At 35.1% G+C, this 23,945-nt stretch overlaps 3 protein-coding genes across 23 annotated transcripts; all 3 read left to right on the top strand.

The window, feature by feature from the left end:
- Positions 1-159: 159 nt before the first annotated feature.
- On the top strand, positions 160-18,206 carry l(1)G0196 (inositol hexakisphosphate and diphosphoinositol-pentakisphosphate kinase). 18 transcript variants are annotated; one of them, XM_066736934.1, is made up of 28 exons: positions 160-280; positions 580-695; positions 768-872; positions 3,796-3,996; positions 4,066-4,206; positions 4,314-4,404; positions 4,573-4,727; positions 5,366-5,658; positions 5,735-5,929; positions 6,001-6,087; positions 6,155-6,343; positions 6,612-6,697; positions 6,834-6,971; positions 7,256-7,285; positions 7,824-8,058; positions 8,131-8,566; positions 8,640-8,776; positions 8,854-9,208; positions 9,284-9,397; positions 9,470-9,627; positions 9,701-9,849; positions 10,307-10,354; positions 15,456-15,677; positions 15,754-16,018; positions 16,167-16,222; positions 16,306-16,417; positions 16,505-16,861; positions 16,941-18,206. In XM_066736934.1, exons 2-28 carry the CDS (start codon positions 663-665, stop codon positions 17,368-17,370), a joined length of 4,818 nt encoding a protein of 1,605 aa, XP_066593031.1. In that variant the 5' UTR covers positions 160-280; positions 580-662; the 3' UTR covers positions 17,371-18,206. The 18 variants fall into 18 exon arrangements, with proteins under 18 accessions (XP_066593031.1, XP_066593032.1, XP_066593022.1 ...); XM_066736935.1 differs by lacking the exon at positions 7,256-7,285; XM_066736925.1 differs by lacking the exon at positions 10,307-10,354 and having other exon boundaries at positions 13,800-15,677.
- Positions 18,207-19,207: 1,001 nt separating this feature from the next.
- On the top strand, positions 19,208-21,789 carry Fer3 (48 related 3). Of its 2 annotated transcripts, XM_066737248.1 has the most exons (6): positions 19,208-19,331; positions 20,059-20,348; positions 20,427-20,649; positions 20,728-20,882; positions 20,953-21,112; positions 21,204-21,789. In XM_066737248.1, exons 3-6 carry the CDS (start codon positions 20,602-20,604, stop codon positions 21,354-21,356), a joined length of 516 nt encoding a protein of 171 aa, XP_066593345.1. In that variant the 5' UTR covers positions 19,208-19,331; positions 20,059-20,348; positions 20,427-20,601; the 3' UTR covers positions 21,357-21,789. The 2 variants fall into 2 exon arrangements, with proteins under 2 accessions (XP_066593345.1, XP_066593344.1); XM_066737247.1 differs by having other exon boundaries at positions 20,059-20,649.
- Positions 21,790-22,187: 398 nt separating this feature from the next.
- LOC136779582 (mitochondrial potassium channel-like) lies at positions 22,188-23,738 on the top strand. 3 transcript variants are annotated; one of them, XM_066737232.1, is made up of 4 exons: positions 22,188-22,304; positions 22,389-22,445; positions 22,538-22,742; positions 22,808-23,738. In XM_066737232.1, exons 3-4 carry the CDS (start codon positions 22,578-22,580, stop codon positions 23,576-23,578), a joined length of 936 nt encoding a protein of 311 aa, XP_066593329.1. In that variant the 5' UTR covers positions 22,188-22,304; positions 22,389-22,445; positions 22,538-22,577; the 3' UTR covers positions 23,579-23,738. The 3 variants fall into 3 exon arrangements, with proteins under 3 accessions (XP_066593329.1, XP_066593328.1, XP_066593327.1); XM_066737231.1 differs by having other exon boundaries at positions 22,389-22,459; XM_066737230.1 differs by having other exon boundaries at positions 22,190-22,304; positions 22,389-22,455.
- Positions 23,739-23,945: the final 207 nt, after the last annotated feature.

Here is a 23,945-nt window from a genome sequence, read left to right as displayed (position 1 = left end):
TACAACTCGTAAAACACAGTCAAATAACCACAAGCAACACAATAATTTTACTTTTTCTTCCAAAGTTTCATTCTAATTTCAAATCTCCCGCTAATATTTTAGTAATCGACGTAAGGTCTCGATTTAAGCGATTTCTCGATTTTAACAAAATGTCTGAAAATTAAGAATATATTGAAAGATTGAAACTGTCAGTATTGACAGATAATCAAATACTAACTGAAATTAAGTTTTTTAAAAGAATAATTGCAAGACATTTTGATAGTTTCATTCAAAACACTTGGTAAGTGTTACTACTTTACTTGGTTGTGGATTTTAATGTTTTATTCATAGATCATTTTTGTGAAATTAAATATGATAATACTTAGACTGATTGTATTTTTAATTCTGATATATCAGAAAAATTTTCAAATTAAATGATTTCTGTTTTTTTTTTTTTTTTTTTTTTTATTATTTTTATTGCACATTTAAGTTATATTTAATATCTGTTTATTTTGAGAGAAATAGGAGTAATAAGGTCTTTTTATTACTCTATGTACTACTTTGTAAATTATAAGATTTTTTAATCCTTTTACCTTTAAGGAATATAATAGAAACAGGATCTGGTAAAATTATCTATGATAATCCAGTAAAAAATTATTATTATCAATGTACCTTGTCCTGAAATGTCTTACACTGAACTTGAACATGGATATCAGGTAGATTGATTAGTTGTTTCTATCAAAGTAATTATTTGTTTGCTAGATATAACAGATTATCTTTCTTTTCAGGGTCTTAGGAGTGCTAATAGACCAATGTTTTATGTAGGAGAGTTAGGAACAGTTCCACCAAACGTAGGCTCTGCATCTTCAAATTTTTATCGTTCAACCAAACGAGTAAGTTAATTGCCTCACCCTTTTCTTTTCAAAATAGGAACAATATATCGTTGACAATAAAATATAATCAGAAGATTCCTGATAAGGGGATAAGAAAATAAGTATACAGTGTGGCCTATAATGCAAAAGTTACCAGTTATCCTTGGGAATAAAAAAATTGTTTAGAAAATTGCTTTGGCAAGTGAATTAATACTTTAAGAGGATAATAAAGAAAGCACATGAATATGGAAGCTACAAAGGTCACCTTGAGTTCTTTAAAAGGAAGTAGCTCTTATTTTTAATTGCATGCTCTTTGAGTTTATTTCTAGAGCTTTTCAAAAAGCTATATTAATCAATCTTTTTATCCAGTAATATTAGGCAGATACTCCAATTTAAAATTGTAAGTGGGTGTACAGTTATGCGTGTGTATGCGTAGCGATTGTATACACCACTTGAGCAAAACGCGCACCTATATATATATACGCAGTTTTAAAAAGAAATATCAAGCGGACCGCTGGAAGAAACAATAAATTATTATAGTCTTTTGAGAAACTTTTTCTTTTTTTTTTTTTTTTTTTTTTTGAAATAAAATGCGGGAGTGTGCAATAAAAAATAAGAAATTCCATTCGAATAACTCAAGGTGACCTTTGTTATTCCCAAGATCGTTCACCAAGACATCTTTACGCCGATATTTTATGGTCCCCTCAAAGCATAAACTGACATGTCCGAGCGTTTTTTTAAAGTATTTTTTTCCTAAGAATGGTTGATTATTTTTTCGTTGGTCCACTCTGTATGCATTACGTCAAATTTTATTTACAGGCCATTAATTGATTCAAATCTCTTCACCGAAGATTAGAGAATGTTTACTTATCTCCTTAATATTTATTGTCGTATGCATACATAGTCACAATATCATTTGGTAAGCTAACATTAGCTGATTCACTGTATAGTACGCGGTTTAGTACTGCATAGATACTCGCGCGCGTAACATTGTTTTCCGCCGCATCTTTTGCGGCGAAGGTCTAATTATTTTCACGTGAATATTATGAAGCTCATAAAGTATCTAATTTTTTGCGATAAAACATTATTATTGAAACTTTAAAAAAAGTGACGGATTCTTTCGAATTTTTTTTTTTTTTTTTTTTACAGGAAAAGTGCATATAACCGTACGTTGTAGCGAGAGAAAATTGCGTACAAGATTTTTAATGAGATTGTGAAGTGACGCATCTCAAGAAATAGATTTTTTCCTTTCAACGATGTAACGTTAATCACCTTTAAAATATTTATTTTTATTAGCATAAAAACATCTTTCATTAAAAGCTCTAAAAATGTTGGATCTTTAAAAGCTTAAAGATGTATTAAAAAATCCGTTTAGAAATTGTATTTTGTATCAGTATTTAGATAAGATAGCTATGAATAATTAAATAGGCTTAAATTGATAAGGCATGCCTTATATGGATCAAACACATTTTCACTTAAGCCAAGAGCTTAAATTTGGTCAACTACTGTTCTCCCATATTGAATGATTACTAATAATTGTACAGAATTACTTATTTATTACTTTGTCTTTTAATTTTTTGTGATATGGGTTCAATATTGACTTCAGAGGTATATTTCTACAGAAAAAAAATTACAATAAAAATGTATCCACATAACTCTAATTAAATCAGCACCTTTTAACAAGAAAACCTTGACTTACTTCTTGACAGAATTAGGTTTAATATATACTCACACATTTACTTGACTGTCACAAGACTACATAAGTTTGCTTACTATATGCTATTATTAAAAGGAAGGAGGCAATGGATTATGAGTAAATTGCAATAATACAAGTTTTATCTGCTGTCTCAGTTATCTTTAGGCTTTATCTACAGTGCATATTAAATTGTAAATATTGTTTATTCAAAGTAGTCTTTGTTCATTTACATAAAGAAGAAAGGCTCCTTTGTCTCTGTTTCTTGACCATTTAAATATAAGAAATCATAGTTAAAGTTAATATGAATAATTTAAGGCTTCTATCTTTGCCCCTTAAGCAGTATCAATGAGTATTGAGTATTGTATTGTGCCAAAACTTTGTTAAAAAGAAAAACAAACATTTGTCGTATACAAAGAGATGGAATGGACTTGGTTAAAAGATTGGTGGCGTCTGAAGAAGTGGCGTAACCGTAATGATGGAGGAAATTTGCAATCAGTATCTGACAGCGATGATATTGTGGATTTAAATACATGCTGTTACTGCGATGAATGCTTTGTATGTTATAATATTTATAAAGATTATTTTTAGACCAAAACTTAACAGCTTCTTATTAAAAATGCACTTTTCTTTCTCTCATTTTGATAAAAATAAATATTTTCTCTACTAATAATAAAACTAATTTTGTTTTTGTTAATGTCAGAATTATATTGCTAATATCAAATTACTGTGTATCACTCATTTGCAAATGCTGTTAACTTCATTTTAGCAATTTGAACTTGGCAGTGTGTGCTAATTATAGACCTGTGTGAGCATATTTTTATAATGACACTTACCCTGCATTTTAGTTCTACAAATCATCTGTTCTGCAAATGTTTGTATGTATTTGTACAAAAACAATTTAATATATGTATGTAAAGATCTAAAAATATGGCCTTATATATATGGATAATAATTTTTTAAAGTAGGTTAATATAATAATTCAGCAAACACTAACTCTTATATAATATCATATTATATATGCATTTCCTAATTACAGTATAAGCTTTTATTAAATAGATTGAAGTATCATTAATGTAATGAATAAACTAATATCTTAATATGTTTTCTAATCCGCTTCAATAAAATATAATAAAACAAGCACTTCAAAAAGACACTCAACAAAGAACTTTAAAATGTGAAGGACACAAAAATGTTTGGAAGGATATTGTTCTAGTATTGATTATAAAAGAGATTATTTAAAAATTCTAGGCCGAGCTGTCGGACGGTTGCGGAAATGATGATGGTTCCATGGGTGGAAGTGACTTGGAAGGAGAAGGGAAGCAAGTTTTGGTTGGAATATGTGCCATGGCAAAAAAATCTCAGAGTAAACCGATGAAGGAAATTTTAACAAGATTAGAGGAATTTGAATACATAAAAATTATGGTGTTTCCTGAAGAAGTTATTTTGAAGGTATGATATACACACAGGCATCTGTGCATTTTACTTTTAATATATTTTTGTCCTATTCATTTTATTTAGGAATCTGTGGAGGACTGGCCAATGGTTGACTGCTTGATAAGTTTTCATAGTAAAGGTTTTCCACTGGACAAAGCAATTTCTTATGCAAATCTCAGAAATCCATTTATTATTAACAATCTCCCCATGCAGTATGATATTCAGGTAAAAAACAAAATAATTAGCATGACATAACTTTTTAAAAAGCAAACAGTGAATACTATTCATTGGTCACACTCTATTATAATAAGTTATATTGTTTCAATGATTAGGATCGAAGAAGGGTGTATGCCATTTTAGAAAATGAAGTAATAGAAATTCCAAGATATGCTGTACTAGATAGGGATTCTGCTGATCCAAAACGTAAGTAATTATTAAATAGTTTTATAGCTCTTTAATTCTTAAAAATAATTTCTTAACTTGTTCATACTTCAGAAATTTCTTCATATCTCTGTATTCTTTTGCTTCTTAATATCATTTGTTATTAAGCATTTTATTTTAGATAAACGAATAACAAACTATTCTTTACAGATCATGAGTTGGTGGAATCAGAAGATCATGTGGAAGTCAATGGAATTACTTTTAATAAGCCATTTGTGGAGAAGCCAGTATCTGCAGAGGATCATAACATCTATATTTATTATCCAACTTCTGCAGGTGGTGGTAGCCAAAGATTATTTAGAAAAGTGAGTTTAATTTACTGATTACAAAACTCGGACAAATAGCGTGACAGTCGGTAACATCTACAGACGTGGGCCCACTAATCCAATTACAAAAATTAGATTAACACGGTATTACGTGCATACTTATAGGTCTGTAATCGATTATAACTAATCACAGTTGTAGAATAGGTAGCTAAATAATTTGTTCATAGCTGTCATTTCTGTTTTTGTGAATGTAGATTTTATTATATAAGAAGACCACGCTGATAAGATATGTACGCTTATTTTGTATTATACAAAAAGTATGTGGGAAAGAAGAATCGATGTATGTAATTCATTATGGAGAATTTATGTTAAGACTGTTTCTTAAGCCTGATTGATTTTCGACGATTCTTACTTCTCAACACCTATCATTTATATACATCGTTTCGTTTCTGTCACCCTTATATATTCTTCCCTCGCTCAAATTTAATTTTGAGGAGTTTCGGTAGTCATAAGTACGAGTGAATCCTATTTAACATTTATCTTTATATAAAGAATTTATCAGTTTAATTCTGACGCTAATTCTCTTGACGAAAATGGATCTTGAAACGATGTTTTATGAAATGCGAAATAAAACGTCACAATATCATTAATGCAAACACTAATAATTTTATTTACAGATAGGTAGTCGCAGTAGTGTTTATTCTCCTGAATCACGGGTTCGTAAAACTGGCTCTTATATTTATGAAGATTTTATGCCTACCGATGGAACCGATGTAAAGGTGTACACTGTTGGACCTGATTATGCTCACGCGGAAGCTAGGAAGAGCCCTGCGCTTGATGGAAAAGTCGAGCGAGATTCGGAAGGAAAAGAAATCCGTTATCCTGTAATTTTGAGCAATGCAGAAAAATTGATTAGTAGAAAAGTTTGTTTAGCTTTTAAGCAAACCGTGTGTGGTTTTGATCTTTTGAGGTATTACTTATCAATTTTTAATAATTGTAAAAATAAAACTCTTTGAACTTAATTAAAACTTAAAATAATTTTTCAGAGCAAATGGTCAGTCTTTTGTGTGTGACGTAAACGGATTTAGTTTTGTAAAAAACTCCAATAAGTATTATGATGATTGTGCAAAGATATTAGGAAACATGATCTTAAGAGAACTGGCTCCTACTTTGCACATACCATGGAGCGTGCCATTTCAATTAGACGATCCGCCAATCGTGCCCACTACATTTGGGAAAATGTAATGTTTAATCTCTTCATTTATATGAGAGTATAAGTTATTAATTTTTGTTTTCTCTTAAATAATTACAGGATGGAATTACGCTGCGTAGTTGCTGTAATTAGACATGGGGATCGAACGCCGAAACAAAAAATGAAGGTCGAAGTTCGTCACCCTAAGTGAGTAATTAATATTCGAATAGAATATTGGACAAATGCTGTTTCTCTATTTGACTTCTTTTTGCAGGTTTTTTGAAATATTTGCAAAGTACGACGGCTACAAACATGGACATGTAAAATTGAAACGTCCTAAGCAGCTACAAGAAATATTAGATACTGCGCGCAGTCTGTTGGCTGAGATACAGCATCGAGCCGCAGGACCAGAGTTAGAAGAGAAGCAAGGAAAACTTGAGCAACTAAAAAGTGTTTTAGAAATGTACGTGAATGAATTATTTTTCTTGTTGTTTTATTAAAAAAATATCTTTTGTTGTTTCATAAAAGTATACATTCTATTATTTAGCAGTATTCAAAATTAAAAAGTTTATGTTAGCAAGGAATTGTTCAATGTTCTAAAAGGTATAAGACCAAAAATGTCTAATTTGTAAGAAAGCCGCTATTGTCGGAGCTAAAACTGAAGTTTTTTTCATGTGTCACCGTATAATAGTTTTTTAATGAAATCCGTGTAATTTAATTTTTTTACGCAGGTATGGGCATTTTTCTGGCATTAATCGTAAAGTACAAATGAAGTATCAGCCTAAAGGAAGACCTAGAGGAAGCTCCTCCGACGATGGTAACAGTCACAGTATGCCATCACTTTTTTCTTCATGTTAACACACTCACATTCATATTTCATTATCACTCAAAATGAAACTTTACAATTTCTGACAGTATGTTTCAAGGGCTGTATTAAATAATGTTCATTTCAGATCGCCTTGGTGAACCTTCCTTAGTATTAATATTAAAATGGGGCGGAGAACTGACACCTGCTGGTCGCATTCAGGCAGAAGAACTGGGTAGAATCTTTCGATGCATGTACCCAGGTGGTCAAGGTAGACACCTCAGTGGTTGGTATCTTACGCTCATATGCTTGCTATGTACTATTTTATTTTGAGAGGGCAGACTTTTTTTTTTTTATTTTTTTATCTCCCTAATATATATTTAATAACCGTACTTATTTTATCCCGATGTGGTGGATTAAAACATTTTACAATGGTTAATGAAAAACGCGTATAAATTGCAGGATAAATCAATATTAATATGATTATCCTTAACTACATACATGGTATGAGCGTATTAACGTAGGTTTTGAAATGGTAAAATTGATAGATAACTTCACATGTTATTTCAGAGGAAGACTCAGAGATGTTACCAAATCACGGTAACTTTTTCTTTACAATCCGCACTTGTCTCAGTAGTTGTATGTATTTAGATACTTCTGTGCTTCGATTTCATTTACCGATGAAACACCATTCCACTAAGTTTTTTGTAAATTTAATTGCTCAATAGACAGTGAAAAATGAAGCTATTTGGTAACAAAATGGTTGTAATCATAGCCTTAGTAAAAACACTAAGAGTAAATACATTTTTTGGTATGGTATGAAGCACCATAAATAGTTTTGCAGTAGTGGTTATTTTTTTATTTAACATTCAATCTGTTTATTTTATGCTTGGTTGATTGATGTGTGCAATGTGTATCGACAAATTCATTCGATGATGACACATCGTTTCAATGGTCCATTTTTCATGATTAGTCCCATCAATTCTCATTATAAAAATCATTTAAATTAATAAATGTTATCTTGTGATAAAGCCACTTCTATAAACCATCCTATCAAACTGTTAGGTTTTATTATGAAAAGCAAATTAGTTTCCAATGAACGCATTAAATTTTAACATTTATTTTGTATACAATATAGGGGAATATGCTGGAGCACAGGGACTTGGATTGCTACGTTTACACTCCACTTTTCGACACGACTTGAAGATTTATGCAAGTGACGAGGGCAGAGTTCAAATGACTGCAGCAGCTTTTGCCAAAGGGTTACTAGCACTGGAAGGGGAGCTAACACCCATTCTAGTTCAAATGGTTAAAAGTGCTAATACAAATGGTTTACTGGACAACGATTGTGATAGTAGCAAATACCAAAATATGTAAGTAAATTGCATAGGTAGGAATTCGTTAAATGAAAATGATTCTTTCTTACTTATGATTTTAATTATTAGGGTGAAGAATCGTTTGCACGAATTACTACAGCAAGATCGAGAATTTACCAGAGAGGACCGAGAGCAGATAAATCCTGGGAATGCTTTGAGTATTAATGCAGCGATGGATTTTGTGAAAAATCCTGTCAGATGTTGCCAACACGTTCATGCTCTTATACAGAAACTCATGGATATTGTACGAATTAAAAAGGATGATCCAAAAACTAAGGACGCGATTTTATATCATGGCGAGACATGGGAATTAATGGGTCGTCGCTGGGGAAAGATCGAGAAAGATTTTTGCACCAAAAATAAAAGATTTGATATATCCAAAGTTCCAGATATTTACGATTGTATAAAGTATGATTTGCAGCATAATAATCATACTTTGCAGTTTGAGCATGCAGAAGAACTATATATTTATTCTAAATATTTGGCAGATATAGTCATCCCACAAGTACGTCAGGAAATCCTAAAATTATTAATAATCAAGGATGAAACATGTGTTCTTTTTAAAACTTGTTTTTTAGGAGTATGGTTTAACAGTACAAGAGAAGCTTACCATAGGCCAAGGAATCTGTACGCCTCTTTTAAAGAAAATAAGAGCTGATTTACAAAGAAATATAGAAGAATCTGGGGAAGAAACGGTTAATAGGCTGAATCCTAGGTAGACAAATTAATTAATTTCTACAAGATTTAGTTGTTATACGTTCGAATAAAATACTCAAAACGGTCATTCTCCAGATATTCGCATGGTGTATCGAGTCCTGGAAGACATGTAAGAACAAGATTATATTTTACAAGTGAGAGCCATGTGCATTCCCTGCTTACTGTGCTGCGATACGGTGGCCTGCTTGATGTTGTTAAAGATGAGCAATGGCGTAGAGCAATGGAGTACGTTAGTATGGTATCCGAGTTAAATTACATGTCGCAAATAGTTGTTATGTTGTACGAAGATCCTACGAAAGATCCTAGCAGCGAAGAAAGATTTCACGTGGAGCTGCACTTCAGTCCGGGAGTCAATTGTTGTGTTCAGAAAAATTTACCACCTGGCCCAGGATTTCGACCTCACTCGCGAAACGAGAGCAGTCATAATCTTGTAAGTTTGTAGAGAAATATATTCGCAAAATAAAATATATAAGTGTATGCTTATTTAAAGTTTATTTCTTTTAAGGGGGAAACTGGTAGTTCCGGACAGGATACTGTTTCGCAGTGCAGCACCCGCATTGAAGAAGAAGATACCGAATTAGGAATACTCGAGGATGATGTATTGAATCCTCCCCGACTTGTAAATGAATTTTATGAATATTCGAATGGAAGTAATTGCTGAAATTATTAACCGAGCTTTAATTTTCTTCAGGACACGTCTCCACCAGTAGTGGAGTCGGATACCGTGGATACTGCGACGGACAGTCCAACAACCAGCAGAGCTATCGACATGATGGATCTTGATCCAAATATGATGGACGAGCCCTACGATAGTGGATTTTTACAAAGCTCTGCACCAATTCCTATAAGGTTTTGCTTCGTCAAAATTTGCATGAAAGCAAACGAGTTTTCTGCGCAAAATATTGCAATGATAATATTTTAGCGCGAGAACAGTGGCAGGCCACGAAGCAGCTCGTTTGGGCAGCCAATTAGCCGCTAGTCAACGTCAGAGGCGAGAAAGAGAAACTGGCCATATTTGCGAGCCTCGAGCACGTAGTTACGATCATCAACGACAAGAGAAATCTGACAAAGGTGAGTGGTCCACTTCAGTAAGTATAGTCATTTTGCTTTTGATATAATCAGTTTCAGGATAAAAATATAGTTATATATAAATAGTGGTTCTAAAAAATATACTTGAAAGTTTAATATAATAATAATATGGTATACTACTATTATGTGTTAAAGTTATAACATAGTGAAGCTAAATTGATGCATGCTCCTTGCAACTTGTTTTGTGCTTAATATTAGTTTCTTACGACTTTTACGGGGGAATTTTAATTTGCATATCATTCGGCTTTAAGTGGTCAAAAATCGTTTATTTTAGAAATCTGGTCAGTACCGTGGGTCGGTATTAAATTTGGTGTTCAAAGAAATATAATTATCGACTGTGTTCATAGTTTGTGGAGTTTTATTGGTTTTTATGGACATAATTGGGGTGTTTCGGGTGGAAGCAGTCACATGTTCTGTGTGTTCGTATCTCTTTTTGTAGCTGCGGACAAGCTGCAGTATCAGAGCTTGGACGCGGTCAATAAAGAAGGTATGTCCTTATGGCTTGTTGATAAGTTTGCAAAAACTCCTAATAATAGATGCAAACAAGCCCTCCTGAAACTCTTTCTTTATCCACACGATCTCAATGAACGATATGCAACATGTTTCTTTTTATATTTACCTGTTACCTCTTTGTATTGCAATATATATAGCATTTAAGCTTAAGAATAGATAGGAAGGAAAGGTCCAGTACAAAACTAGAGTAGCCAGCTTTTATAGTTCCTTTGGTACTCTATCCTCCCCCCCCCCCTCTCTCTCTCTCTCTCTCTCTCTCTCTCTCTCACTCACTCCCTCCCTCCCTCCCTCCCTCCCTCCCTCCCCTCTCCCTCTCTCAGTATAATAATTTTATTTTTTAAAAGTAGGAACAGGTTTTTATTTTAAGTTTTACGTTTAGTTTGATTAAAATTTCCTATGTTATTATTTATAGTAATTACAATCAGTATATCTTTGTAAACATGCACTTAAACACTTCCCATGAAGAACTTAAACTTCTTACGTATATATAATGCTAACAATGACATTGTACACATAGATGAGCTGTTAATTGTAATTTGGATCCATAGAATATATACCTACATCCATTTATATTTGATATCGTAGTACAATTTAGAGTTGGTCTGAGAAGACGAGTGTTCTCTTGTGCATTGGTAAATATAATAAAATCAATTGTGTGTTTTCTGCATATTGGTAAAACTAAAGTAGGATGCAGTATGGTTGAAATAACTCTTTGTACAGCGATAGTTGTGCGCGTGGAAGCCAACTAATTAATGCCAGAGCGACTGTCTGGACCACAAAACCATTTTTGTGACCCATTCAGCCGTTTATCGCAACCACTCCTTGTACTATCCTCAGCTCACAATTTCATTAAAGTATCTTCATCTCTGACGTCACGTTTCAAATCTGAAATCACTCGATCAATCGTCACGATCTCTCTCTCTCTCTCTCTCTCGTCCAAAATACACAAGCAATTTTTCAAGCCAAGATTTTGCCAAGATCACGAAGCTTATATTCGTACTTTTTTTTCTCTCTCACATTTTATGTCTTACGTTTCATTTTTTGTCTCTCATACACACCTACATATTAATTATTACAATCTGCACATTTTTTTTCCTCACCCCTTTGCTTCCCCCATCAATCATTTACTATTATACATTCAGACTATCTATTGTAATCAATTTCAGTTACGAGTTTTCTCTTTAAGCTCGATCGAGTTTATTGGAAAATTATAGTCGAACGACTCGAGAGGCTTCCAAAGAAAAGAGATCCGTAAGATTATGTGTGAAAGTGATTAAAACGACTACGAGACTAATTTCATGTGAAAACAATTAATCGGTTTAACAAAACATTTCACACGAGCTTTATCAAATTATACTACATTCTCGTCATGGAAATTAATTGTGTCTGGTTGGCTTGCTGCTTGCATGGCTATCGTGTTTCACGGGTGGAAATTATCTAATCTACTTAACAATACTTACACACTCTCTCACCCACACTAACATTACACAGGTTAAAAGTATTTTACTTTTACGTCTTCTATAATTTCCATCTTGGCAGTGAATCTTGATACGATGAAAAGCATCTGCGCTAAAAAATATCAAGAAAATACTCGCTTTCATTTATGTCTTCCTCCGACGAATCTGCGATTCGACGATAATTACAAATGATTCATCTCACCGATGCAATTAATAAATAAAAATACTAGTATATATAAGCTCAAAAAAAGTGTTTTAACCCAGTAAACGTTTTTATTACAATAATAAACAAATTTATCGAAGAAACAAATAATTCATTAAGTAAATAAATTTTGTTTTGTTCTAATGGACGGGGCGAAAACCTCGCATTCGTGGAAAGAATTATCCCAGTCGATTTTTCTTCATAAACATATTTGTTTTATGTGCCTGAACAAGGATCAATGGTTTGCCAGGCGAAAATATGGTGCAAATTTGTTTCAACAATTTTTTTTTTTAAATTAAGTGCAAAAATAATTTTTCTGCCCCAAAACATTTTTTGTAGGTATTTTGGGATATTTTTAAGCTTTAATGTCTCTTCACATTTTTTTCTAAAGTTGCTTGTTTTTGAGTTATAACTAATTCCATGTTCGAAAAACCGTAGAAACGTCGATTTTCAACAGTGAAAAGCGATGTTAAAAAATGAAATTTTTGTATTTGCCAAAATTTTATTGTTATCTCTGGACATCCCTTAATATAATCCAGAAGAGCCCTTACAGATTTTCTCAATATAAAGGTATTTTTATAATTATTATTTAGGCGCTCATTGAACAGCCGATACGCGCTTTCAGTACGTAGGCCCGAATTTTGCAAAAAATACACCAAGCGCACTGGTGTTTATCCTTTTACCTTCGTTTGTTTTTAACAAAAAACGATCTGCATAGTGGCTGCAATATTGACGACTGTAAAAATATATTGAAATAAAGTTTTTATTAATTCAAGACTTATCAACTTTTATCTAATGTTCATATTTACCATTGTTTATATAAAAGTATATTGATTCGTAAAGCATACACTAATAGTAATCCAATTGTATCTGAAGCAAAGCATCGATGATTTACAAATGACACCCTATGTTGCGATTAGCAGTAACAAGCGCGCGCGTCGGTTGCTCAATGAGCGCCTAAATAATAATTATAAAAATACCTTTAAATTGAAAAAATCTGTAAGGGCTCTTCAGGATTATATTAAGGGATATCCAAAGATAACAATAAAATTTTGGCAAATACAAAAATTTCATTTTTTAATATCGCTTTTCACTGTTGAATATCGACGTTTTTACGGTTTCTCGAACATGGAGTTAGTTAGAACTCAAAAGCAACTTTACAAAAAAATGTGAAGAGAAATTAAAGCTTCAAAATATCCCAAAATAACTAAAAAAAATGTTTTGGGGCAAAAAAATTATTTTTGCACTTAATTGTTAAAAAAAATTGTTTAAACAAATTTGCACCATATTTTCGCCTGGCAAACCATTGATCCTTGTTCAGGCACATAAAACAAATATGTTTATGAAAAAAAATCGACTGGGATAATTTTTTCCACGAATGCGAGGTTTTCGCCCCGACTATAATAAAAATCTTCTCTACTGTCCGAATGATTTTTCTGAGTGCGTATATATATATATATATAAAAGAACTGGGGTGATAAACGAAGATTCCTGCCAAGGTTTGCTCGTTCTCTTTTTTGGTGATGGTTTATATTTAATAGTCTCTGTCTCTTTCTTTCTTTCTTTTCTCTCTGCCCATTCCCCCATTTCCCCTAAAAAACACACACAAACACACATTTGCAATTTACGTGTCTCTCTCTCTCTCTCTCTCTCTCTCTCTCTCTCACTGCACTCGAATACTTTGCAAAACACACGCGCACGTTTCTTTTTTGGAATGTCCGAACTGTGAATCCGCACGCGTCCCGAAATGTCCTCGACAGTCGAGAGAATCTTCCCGAAAGAAGAAGCGAGCGAGATGCAAGAATTGGGAGCGTATCGGAGCAGAGCCGAGAGTTTCATAAGCGCCCTGCCCATTCTGGGCAAACCGATAATTCTGCCACACTCGATTAGCTCGCCGGAGTTTCCTTTTCCCTTGCTGGAACCGATCGATCGCGAACCTGTGGTGACCTTGCACAGCATCCCACTGGCCTCACCAACCAGCAGAACTTCCACGAGAACGGAAAGTCACGATCGTCGTCCCACCCCCGAGGCTAATCAGCCGAACAAACTCAAGCCGAAGAAATACACGAGGTCCAATTCTGCGCTGGTCGTCCCGAAATTCATCCACTCTGACCTTGGTGAGTTTCGAGCGCCATCCTGCACCCCGCCGGAAACGCCACGTGCACCATCCGATATCACTTCCGTCCCTTCTCTCGAGATCCCCGAAGACTCGTCCAGAAACCTTCCTCTAGGTCCTCCGACGACCGTCCTTCGAGATTCAACCGGAAGTGACAGTCTTCGTCCCTCGACCAGTCTCCTGGACGATTCGTTCAAAAATGTCAGTTTTCGTTCTTCGACCAGCGTCCTTGAAAACTCAACCGGAGATTCTAGTTTCTACCCGGGACGATCCAAGGAACCCAACGTTTTTATCTTCCCTGACGCTAAACCTCCTTCCCCCGACCGTTCTTCGACGTCCCAAGGGCGCTCAGGATCTCCCGGCGAATCCCTGCACGTTTCGAACGAAGACTCGAGTTGCTCTTTGGCTGAAGTCCCTTCGAAGTGTTCTCAGGTCGGCGAAGATGCCAGATCTGCCGGTAAAATTACTCGCTCTCGGTCCGCGATTGGTCCTTTCAAGTTCAAGGTCACGCCGCCGAGCGAGTCGGATTTAGGGAGTCCCGAGGTCGCACCGATGAAGCTCAAACGTTCGAGGTCGCTGTCGCCGTGCGTGTCGTCCACCAAGTGTCAATGCTACAATTGCAACGTGTCCGAACTGATATTGCAAAGCAGCAGTTTGCCAGCTGCGGAAAGATCGAATTTTAAGAATTATTTCGACCGAGAACTATCCCATAAATCCATATATTGCTCCTGTTACAGCTTGGCGAACTTGTGGCAGTCCGGAATCTCGATTTGCCCGCACTGCGAGCTCTCTTTGCCGGAGAATAATACCGCATCTTGCTTGAACGACGGTAGATCAGCGAGGATCATCAATGACCTTGACGCCTCCGCCACGAGTAGTCCCGAAATAGAGCCGAAGGTCCTCCGAGGGGGCTCGTGTCCGGATCTCACGTTCGAACGATTCTCCAGAGACGACTGGAAACGCGAAAGCTTCAGACGTTCAGGGTCCTTGAACGATCGCGAGGATCGCGATGGTTCCATAAAATGCGCGGGCTCTTTTGGTTTGCTTAGCTCGAAGACCCTAACCGAGCTTGGTTCGGGTACCTGGGCGGATTCACGAGTTCTGACAGGGAACGATTGGCTAGGGCACGAAAGCTCGCTTGACCCGTTGACCTTTGTGCCGCACGAGCATCACCTTGATTCGAAGTACCCCAAGAGTCCCAGTCTGCTAAGTCCTGATCGTGCACGTTCCACTCGCACCATATCGCCAAGGCCTCCGTTCCGTCCACACCTGCAACCTCAGCGCTCCTTTTCCTCCCCAGACACTCGACCTTCGATCATTCAACCTGACCCTACCTGCACAGCAAGGCGCCACCGTCACAGTATCTCCGGACAGATGAGTTATTTCAAGCTGCTGGGCTACAACGTTAGCAAGAAGCTCACTGGCTCCGCGAACAGCCTCTTCAGCACAGCCGTTATCAGTGGCTCCTCCAGTGCTCCCAATCTCAAGGACATGGTTCCTGCACATGCATCCGCCGTCGCTGGTGAGTTGGTCTTATTTTCTCATTTGTTTTATTCAAGGTGGAACTGTACTCTAATGGAGCTTCACAATTTTCACAGCTATAGAAGGCTTTGGTGGTGTTCCACCAATCAGGCCACTGGAAACACTGCACAACGCATTGTCACTGCGTCAGTTGGACTCTTTCTTGGAAATGATGACCGGTGCTCCACTGTTTCGCACCCCAGCCTCTTCACCTCCAAAATACCCTTCTCCAGGTGCATCGGGAAATAATCAGAATCTTGTTATATCCGCTATCGGACGCGAGTACCAGACCTCCGACCTCGAGGCCGTAAGGTACCGTAAGAAATTAACCAAATCACCCTTGTGAGTATTGCTTTCTTTTCTATTTTATTTGCTTTCTCTCAGTTCCAGCTTATTTTTCATTAGCCACTGGTAAATTCTGCTTTTTACTGTTGTTTTTTTTATATTCAATTTGTGTAACTATTCTTATGCTGATCTGTCTTTGATCTAGGTACATTGTGCCAGGAACTGATATGAGGAATCAATTGTCACCTACAAGTCCAAACAGTGAGTATTTAAATTTATGTGTGATAACTGTGTGTGTGCGTGCCACAAAGATTTTATATGAGAATTTTTCAATCATATTTTAGGCACTGGTTGGAGTAGCGAGCCACAGTCCTTTTTGTCTTCTGAACCATCTTCTCCTGCTCCAACCTCAACGGGAGAGTGCAGCATGTCCATCAGTCTAATTAGCAATGATGGGTAATATTATATTTTTTTGTGTGTGCATTTTTCTTGCCTCTGTTATACGCGGATATTTTGATTGATTCGAAAATTATTTATTTTTAGTAATCAACCCTTCACTGCTGCTGGTCCCAAGTTCAATACAACACCCTGTTTGGATCTAGATTTCAATGATTTCTGTATGAACATGGATCAGGAAAGGGAGAGTCGAGGTAGCGTCTCGTACACGGATTACTACAGTAACGAGGATGGACAAATACGTAGAACTTGCAATCCAGCTGCTTACGGCAGAGCGCCTCACGTTTATCCGGATGAGTTGCCAGCAGACACAGCCGATGATGATGATGAACACACGCTTACTCTTAAACAAGCGGAGGAACAAAAAAAGCAAGACGTTAAATTTATTTTTGAAAAACAGGACTCTGCAGCCTCTTCAAAGTCAACTTGCAAAAAGATTGGCCGGTAAGTTTTAGCCATTTATCCATTGATCTATCATTCTTTTCATTTCAATAATTATTATTCGATGAAATGTTTATTTCAGATTTCGGGTGGAGAGTATGGAAATATCAGAGGAAGACGTGCGAATTAAAGATACGAAACCGTCCACACCTCAGTTGAGTACGAAAAAACAACAAGCCGTTCAAAAGGATAATGATAAACAGGAGGTCAAGAAAAATGTTAGCTTTTCTAATAAGAGGAAGAGTTTTACGCGTTCTCAAAGCGCTTCGGTCCCAAGAACTGTGACACCTAAGCAAGAGGATTCCACTTACAAGGCCACGATGAAACAGAGTTCGTTTTCAACTATGTCCGATGAAGATTTGGAAGCGTTAAAGCAGAGTATAGCCAATCCTATTCCTGTTACACCTGATGACAATGACGAATCTCCTATTTTAACTGTAGCGGGCAGTTTGAAAGATAGCCCCAATGTCACAATTGGCTTTAATGTGCAGGATAAGAAAAATTCATTGTAATGTAGTAAGTGTGTAAAATAGTTGTCACTCGTATTATAATTGCAAGACAAAACATTTTTTAGGCTTTGCACATACAGAGATAATCATGATGATAGATAGTAAATATAACAGTACAATCACGTGCCTATTTACAATTTTTTGTTTTATATTATTGTGAAAGAGCATATACCACTTGAGAAAGCAATGGTAGTTTTAAACCGCAATTTTTTTGTATTAGCTATATGCGCGAGTAGAAACATAATATATTTTATATATATTTTTGTAAATGAGCAGAAATGAAAAATATCGGCGGATTAAGATATACTTATGATTACAATGTACTCTAAATATGTTATACAAGATTTTACGAAGTTTACAACAGTATTATATTGTTCCTTTTTAGGTTGTTTTTAAAAAGTGAAAAAAAAAAGAAATTGTACTTAAATGATGCAATGTTCTTCCTTGTTAGTTAATTTAATATGCATTTATGTACCTTCCATATTTTTATGGCATCGATGTACATTACGTTTACAGCAAGAATTGAGACATTAATTAATGAACAAAAGTCTATATTTTACTATGTTTATTGTGAACTAAATGTTAAAGCGAATTGTCAGTGAAAATCCAGTATGATTTATTGCTGGATTCTGTTTGTAAATCAATGTTGCACTTTTACGTCGAAATAGTTACTTAATATTGCATGTAATTGTCTGAGTAAGATTGAACGAAATAATAGGAACATATCAATTATGATAAATGTTCGCAAACATCGCTCACTGATTATTGCATATAGAATTAATCTCTCTTACTTAGCTAAATATCCTAGTATATAAGACAAATAAATTGTGATGATTGAATTTGGAGGTAATTAATACCTTTAAAATCCTATCCAATGAAACTTTTACCATTTTCTTTTCTAAAGGTATTGAATATTCTCTATTTACAACCTAGATTTTGTTTTCTGATGTAGAAATTTGGTTTTTGTCAGATTAACACGGCTTCCGTTAGGACTTTCAGCCTTTTGACTGGATCGCGTGACAAATCCGTATAATAAGCGACAGCTTTGGCTAAGCGGGCGTGACCCCTGTAACGAAATTGTGCGATTTCAACGGAGGCGTGTCGCCATTGCGGCGAGCAGCACGAAGCGGCTCTATTGTTACAGATGCATCAGAATCAGATCAAACGAACACGTGCACTGCGGGCAAAAGATATTTAGACACATTTACATCATCGACGGGACTGTCCTAAAGAATTACATTAGCAGGAAGCCATTCAACTGACAAGATACATTTTCTTCAATGTTTGGTACCCTCATCTCTTCAATCACATATGTACTTTTCTATTCCAATGCAATTCTTTTCATTATGTGACTTCTTCTTTTTATAATTTCAATTAGCTTTTTTTCTTGTTTTGTTTTAGACCCTAATTTTTAAGAAGAACAAAGCAATTGATCGTGAAAGCTTTCGGCGCCGACGCTTACAGCATTGATCCGAAGCGTCAGCTTGCAGTTATGGATATAGCGAATATTACCAAGCCTTCGTGGAAGCTATCGTACCAGCACAAATATTTTGCCATCCAGCATTAAATTTCTATAATTTTTCTTTGTTTAAAACCCACAAAAACTTGCAAGTCAATGCTTATACGTATAAATTATTATTTTTTATTATTTTTAATAATGGTCAACTGTGGAGTGAAATTTTATATCTGATTTTTATTGTTTTTCTCTTTGTTTAGCTATAATTCGTGCTTTATCCTCTGTCAAATATTGAGACCAATTGATTTTTTGGGAAAAACTAGATTTTCACTTGACGGAAAGTCGTTCATCATATTTCTAAGCTTATTACGGAATGTCGCAGCTGAAGGGTGAAAACTGCAGGAGGGTGTAGAAAAGGGAGCACGTATTAATAATTTTATGCACCCCGACACCCAAACAAGATCGGATTTGACACGCCGATGTTTATACGCTTCAGGAGGGACGTCAAGTGAGCCGGCTAATATCTATTTAATTAATTCTCGACAAACAATATGTTTCCTGCTTCACCCTCAGTGGCCACGCGGCTCCATCGAAAAATCTTATGCTTCCTGTCCTCGAATCGCTTCATTTTAATAATGTCGCTCCATCAACTTTTCATTTTTCTTAAATGGATTTTGCACGCTTGATTGTATCAATTGTAACACTAATTTCCTTATCGTTTATTCAAAAGAGCTTATATACTTTATTGCGTCAGTCTTCCGGTCGTCGCATCGTTGATTTAAAGCAGTTAGAAAGTAAATTCAATTTAATCAGAGGGCTTACTTGAATCAATATTCTTTATTTTATGCCAAATTAAATAGTCGAATTACCAAGAACTTCTTTTATTTATAAATTGACAATGTATATAGAGCATCTTACTCTGCTGTTTTATATAAATTATTAAAAGAAATAATATATTAGATGCTCCATGTAACAATTTCTTTCTATCTCCTCTTATATTTAATTTCATGAACATAGGATTGCTTCTCTTTAAATCAAAAAGAACGAAAACGTGGCCAAAAATGAAATAATTATTACTTAATGTTATTTCTCAGCTAAACAATTGAAGTACATTATTTGAAATAATGTTTTTATCGTTTTATCAGTTAGAATAGCATATTGCAATAATAAATGGAAATTTGTTGTTTGAAAATGTTTTGTTTCGAAAATGTATATTTATTTCGTCCATCTTGCAGGTCACTGGTCGATATTCTGGAGCCAGCGAGAAGCCCTGTAGAAGATCCTGTCACCATGGAGACTCCGAGAATTGCGACAGAAGCCAACCCTCTGGCAAAGTGTGCGCCAATCAGGATTGTAAGGTGCCACCAATCCAAACAACGGATCTCGCGCATGTTCAAGGCTGAGCCTGCCCCCTGGTTCTCCAGGAGATTTAATCCTGCAGGATTTCCTGTCAAAAATCAAAAGACCAGATTCCCTCGATCATTCCAATTGTTCATATCTCGCGCTACTGGGGACAACACAAAAAGTGCTATTTTTTTCCTTAATTTTTTAATTGAATCTTAACGCTTTAAACTGTAATAGCAAGATTATTGCAATTCTTCAGAGATCGTGACATCAAATTTTTACCTGGAATTTTTATTTATTGCCCGATTTTTTCGGAGCTCCGGAACAAGATTGTCGTATCTAACGTGTAATTAATGAGACAACATTTGATTTTGCTTTGTCTTATCTGAACAAAATTGTGTGGCTGTTGGTTCGCTCGTCACTGGCCACAGGATATGAGCTATTCCGAACCGTTGTGGGAGATTAATGGAAATCAAGCACCAGTGAGTGGATAAATTGAATTTTTTAATCATACGATTGAAGATGATCAGGAGATATTAATGAGTGGATATTTTGTAAAGGTAATTACGTCGGAAATGTCGCAGTACGTCGGTACCGATCTCGGCAGCTATCCTATGTGGGACAGCTCAGTTTTGTATCAAACACCAACACCTACGCATCCTCATGTTAACGATCACGCTTTGTACAGACAACCCTGTGCATTATTACATCAAAGGTACCTAGTATAATGAATTAGTGTCACATATGAAAAGAAAAAATTTGATAAAATGTGATCTATTTTTCAGTAGATACACACCTAATGGTAGGTCACCAAATTTGCCATCCTCCACAACAAAGAAGCCAAGACGACGCGTAGCCACGGTGTCTCAGAGGAGAGCGGCAAATATTCGTGAAAGACGACGAATGTTCAATTTGAACGAAGCTTTTGACAAGTTACGTCGAAAAGTAAGGCATTTTCTTTTTAAAAACATGTCTATCATGTTGGATTAATTATTTTATTAATCCCTGTCTTTTATATCTTTTCATCTGTTACTAGGTACCTACTTTTGCTTACGAGAAGCGCCTCTCTAGAATAGAAACTCTTCGCTTGGCGATAACTTACATCGCATTCATGGGAGAGCTTTTGGGAATTGAGCCGAGCAGTCCGAAGCAGGAATATATTCCACGAGAATATTATTTGCCAAATTAAATAGTTAACTTTTTATAGTTTCTATTTTCTTATGTCTGTGGTAAATTCGTTTTTTAACTAAAGCGTGATCGGGTACAAAGTCAAGACGTAAAATTTGTAAGTACTTCACACTCATCTCGTTTATAGGACGATACGATTTATTTTTTTGTTTAAATGAATAAGTTAGTATCTTACTATATATAATTCAATCGTTTTTTTATCGCCACAATGATGTTGCTTTGAGGCTAACCTCTAAGCATTAAAAAGTCTTCCATTAAAATTATTTATAAGTATTAATATATGGCCAGATAGTCAATTAAGTGTATTATATTTAATCGCAAATATAAAACCATTTTTGGGAATATTTACAGATTTTTTTACATCCAATAGAAAATATATAATAGTATTAGTTATTGTGTATTTATATACATAAAACTACAGTTTTGTTTAAGAAAAGGTTAATTTTACGTTTTTCTTAATATATAAAATAATATTCATGCATATTTCTAATTGATATAAAGCTAAGAAATATTTGTACGTAAAGAAAGCGAAATGCGTAGTCGTCCCCGAGTCTGAACTGAACGCGCAAGACGGTCGAAAATAGGGGATCGAGCTGCTCTCTCGTAAAATAAAATATCAGGAAAGTATTAGGAGTGCAGAATGAGCGAGGAGCTCTTCACTCCAATTCTCCGGAAGGCAGCGCCATCTTAAACGTTTTAACAGAAAACTTCTTTACCAGCGGATTTCTATGTTACCGACATATCAGGCAAACACGGAAAATTACCCCATTGTGGACCGAGTTCTTTTTTCTCTTCCTCCAGACAGACATGTTTCCCGTATTTATCAATAGATGTAGCTGCCTACACTTTCAGTGATCATTTCTTCCAATTTACAAGAGGCACCTTTTGATTACATTATTATTATTGGTTAATTAACAGCGCTGTACATAGTTGTATAATATTTAACCAGGTAATGTAAAGTATATTATTTAAATATTTTTATACTTATTTTAATCTCTAGACCTCTCCGTTAAAATGAATATTTCTTATTTAGGTATTTCTAACCTGTGCTATTATGGGATTTATATTATTTATTTTGCAATAGACAAAGGTTTGTTACTGTAAGTAAGTTAATGACTCTCATCAAAATGTGTATTTTTTTCTTTCTATTAGCAAAGTATTGTCATATATGTTTGATTTTAGGTAGTTTTGTAATACAGTCCTCTTAAATGAAGGGTCTGCAATGAGTCATTATCAAAAATTATTTAAGGCAGTTTCTGATCAGATATATAAAATAAGAGGTTTGAACAATGCAACTGCAGTTATTGGAAGTGCGACTGAAAAGGCTCAGGAGAAACTATTATATTTGCAGGGAGTGGCAAATGAAAAATATAATACCGTAGTAAAGGTAAGAAGCTTTTATCTTTTATTTTAATTTTGTACAATTGCTATAATTCATTTGTGCTTTTTCAGAAGGTAAATGGGAGTGTAATAATTCAAGATATGAATGCAGCCCGACTGCAGCCAACTCCACTACCAAGTCATATTGTCCATTGGTGGAACTGGTACCAGCAGTTGACAGGTTTGGATGCGGTTGAAGCAGCCAGACAACAAGTCATTGTAGTTCAAGATAAATTATTTAATTGTCAGAATGAGAGGAGAAATTATCACCAGCAGTCTACACTGATAAATAATAAGTTAAAGGATGTCTATGCAGAATTAGTGCAAACTCCAAGAGACGATCCTAAATATGTACATTTAACTATTATGGAGAACAAGGGGCTCCAGGAGCAAAAGAAATTAAGTGACAAATTAAATTTATTAGAAAATGAAGAAAGGGATCATTTCACGCAATTGTCAACGGCGATTAAAGAATACCACGACAGCCAGATATTAAATGCCCAAAAATATAAGTATATATCTATAGTTGCCTCAATATCATTAGCAATCGTATCACTGATTGGTTCAATGATTTACAATAATAGAAGAATATCGCACATAAAAAAATCTATATGGGAGGCGCAACAACAAAATGAAAATTTCTTCTCCAAAGAATTATCAGAAATTAAGTCAGCATTAAGCACAACGTTACTTCCGAGATTGCCAATCAATGTAATGGAAAAGCAGTCACAAACGGAAGAAGAAATGCCATTTGATTCCTTTCAAACTTATGTAAATGATAACTTTGTTTTTATAGGATGTACCTTACTGGTTGTATACATAGTCGCAAAAATCTTTCAATAACGGTGCACGAAACTTTACAAAGTAGTTGAAAAAGACTAACCCTGTGACAGCATTTATTTAATAGGTCTACCTGTTGATTATGATAAAAAGCTGTGATTAATTTTAACATTATATAATTAATATACAAATATATAAGCTACCTGATAATAAAATTATTTTGTAAAGGTATAAAAAGTTTTAATGTACAGAAACTAAATTGATAATCGCCCAGATTTTTAGCACACCGCACAAAGCACCTAATTTATTTTATTTTTCATCTGTTTTTGCAGAGCAGAATTCCCCAAAACAATTAAAACAAGCAGTATGATTTGAGAATGATGGATTTATTTTAAATCGAGGGATGAGGATTGAAGAGGAGGCAGCAGTT

Source organism: Prorops nasuta, unplaced genomic scaffold (assembly GCF_024137725.1).
Source record: "Prorops nasuta isolate Cenicafe-Biocafe unplaced genomic scaffold, Cenicafe_Pnas_1.2 PNAS00017, whole genome shotgun sequence".
Taxonomy (NCBI): Eukaryota; Metazoa; Arthropoda; class Insecta; order Hymenoptera; family Bethylidae; genus Prorops; species Prorops nasuta.
The sequence above is the reverse complement of the archived record's forward strand: the minus strand, read 5'-3'. Positions and strand labels throughout refer to the sequence as shown.